The 1,654-nt window shown below is 50.2% G+C and overlaps 1 protein-coding gene across 1 annotated transcript in view; it reads left to right on the top strand.

Annotated features, from left to right (window-relative positions):
* Positions 1–1,654, top strand: part of MVK (mevalonate kinase) — a gene marked incomplete at its 5' end in the record, with an annotated part of 22,868 nt that overhangs the window by 2,875 nt on the left and 18,339 nt on the right. Inside the window, one exon of the mRNA XM_019506651.1 lies at positions 378–533. Coding sequence (XP_019362196.1) covers positions 378–533 — 156 coding nt within the window. The remainder of the gene's footprint in view (positions 1–377; positions 534–1,654) is intronic.

The following is a 1,654-nucleotide window of genomic DNA, read 5'->3' as shown; positions in this document are numbered from 1 at the left end:
CAAAACTCGGTAAGCGGCCCTCTGCCTGAAATAATTGCCTACCCCTGTTTTAGTGCAATGGATTTGCAAGGCTGGTCAGCTGCAATAGCTAAAAACTTTTTCTGAGGACAGACTCTTTGTACCGATTGCTACCAGCTATTGAGCAATTGGTTTGCTGCAACATCTGTGTTGTTGCACAGCATTTTCGTATTCAGGAATGTTTCTGGCACCTGATTTCTCCCTGGGATTTTGAAAATGCAAAAAACAGCCACACGTTAGTCCGCGTGTCTAGCTTCCAGCCTGCTTCTGCTGTGGTACCAATGTTGGGTTGCAGTGGCTGTTGAGGTTCATGTTTGAATGTGGCATTTGGTGTCTTAGCCAGTCTTTTTCTGTTCCAGGGAGGTGCCCAGCATGGATATAGTCGTGTGGTCCGAGCTGCCCACGGGTGCCGGGTTAGGTTCGAGCGCTGCCTATTCTGTTTGCTTGGCAGCAGCCCTGCTGACTGCTTGTGGAGCCATTGGCTGTCCGCTGGAGGAGGGGAAGCCCACAGCCAGGTGAGGTGTCTAGTGAATGCATAAAACTGAGATAGCTCAGTGCTCCCTAAGTGGCTAAGGAGGGATAATTGAAGACTGCTTTTTCTTCTTCACTTTGTTTTCCTTGCTTTCCCAGCTTGTTGTCAGAGCACTGGGATATGAAATGGGAGTTGGAGACATCACCCGTTAAATACAAATGCTGAGAAGGGAGGGTCTGAGGCAGTGGGTGACATGACTAGGCAGGTACGCAGAGCTGGTACTGCGGTGCTGAATCTGTCAGACCTTCCTCACATGTTTCATTGTCCTTATAACCTGTCTGTGCGGCACTCTGCGGGTCACAGCCATTGTAGAGCTCCCCCAGCTGAACGTTCACCAGGCTGTTGTATTTGAGGCCGAAGGTCCTCTCAGAAGGAGGGTGAGCTCCTAGGCTTCCCTTGGTCTGAGCAGGCTCCTGCACTGGGTGTTCCTGCAGTCTATCTGGGCACAGGCACCCTGTTTTTTGAGTCGCTGCAGAAAAAACTAGCATGGCCCAACTGCCACCACCTCCGCTACCTGTGACTGTCTTCGGAAGGGTTTCACAAACCTATCGCTGTTCACTTTCACAAGCCCAAGGAACGTGCGGGTCGTGACAGCCCGTCCCCACCTCTTGAGCATTCTCTGGACTTTGTGGCATCCTCTCGTCAATCTGAGATCCTTTCTTCCCTGTCTGCTGTCTTGCTCATGTCACTTCCTGGACTTGGAGAGTTCTTCCCAGGCAGCTGGTTTCCTTTCATGCTTCCTCTTTTGCAGCAGTCTGAGAGAGACCCTTTTTCTTAACCTCCCAGTCCCCTTATCAAGTGCCACTGCCCAAAAGGTTCGGTTCCCGAAGTAGGGGGACTCTTGCTTAATAATTTCCCTGCCTCCAGAGTTTGGGAGAAACAGTTTGCCCTGTGTAGGAGCCAAGGCTGCTGTGTTTGAGACATGATCATCAAAATCAGAGTAGTGAGACAGCTGACAGCTCTGAGCCAGGGGCAAGGATTTCTCTTGTCACTTGATGTTGGTTTTATGCCTTTAGGAAGCTAAGAGAACAAGAGTTGGCACCCAAACCCCAGATTCAGAATGGAATTTGCCATCTTGTACACGTATTCTGATATTAAACCCTT

The sequence above is a fragment of the Gavialis gangeticus genome, unplaced genomic scaffold (assembly GCF_001723915.1).
Source record: "Gavialis gangeticus isolate Ggan-Ray unplaced genomic scaffold, GavGan_comp1, whole genome shotgun sequence".
NCBI classification, from domain to species: Eukaryota; Metazoa; Chordata; order Crocodylia; family Gavialidae; genus Gavialis; species Gavialis gangeticus.
Note: the sequence above shows the minus strand (reverse complement) of the source record. Positions and strands in the feature narration are given on the sequence as shown.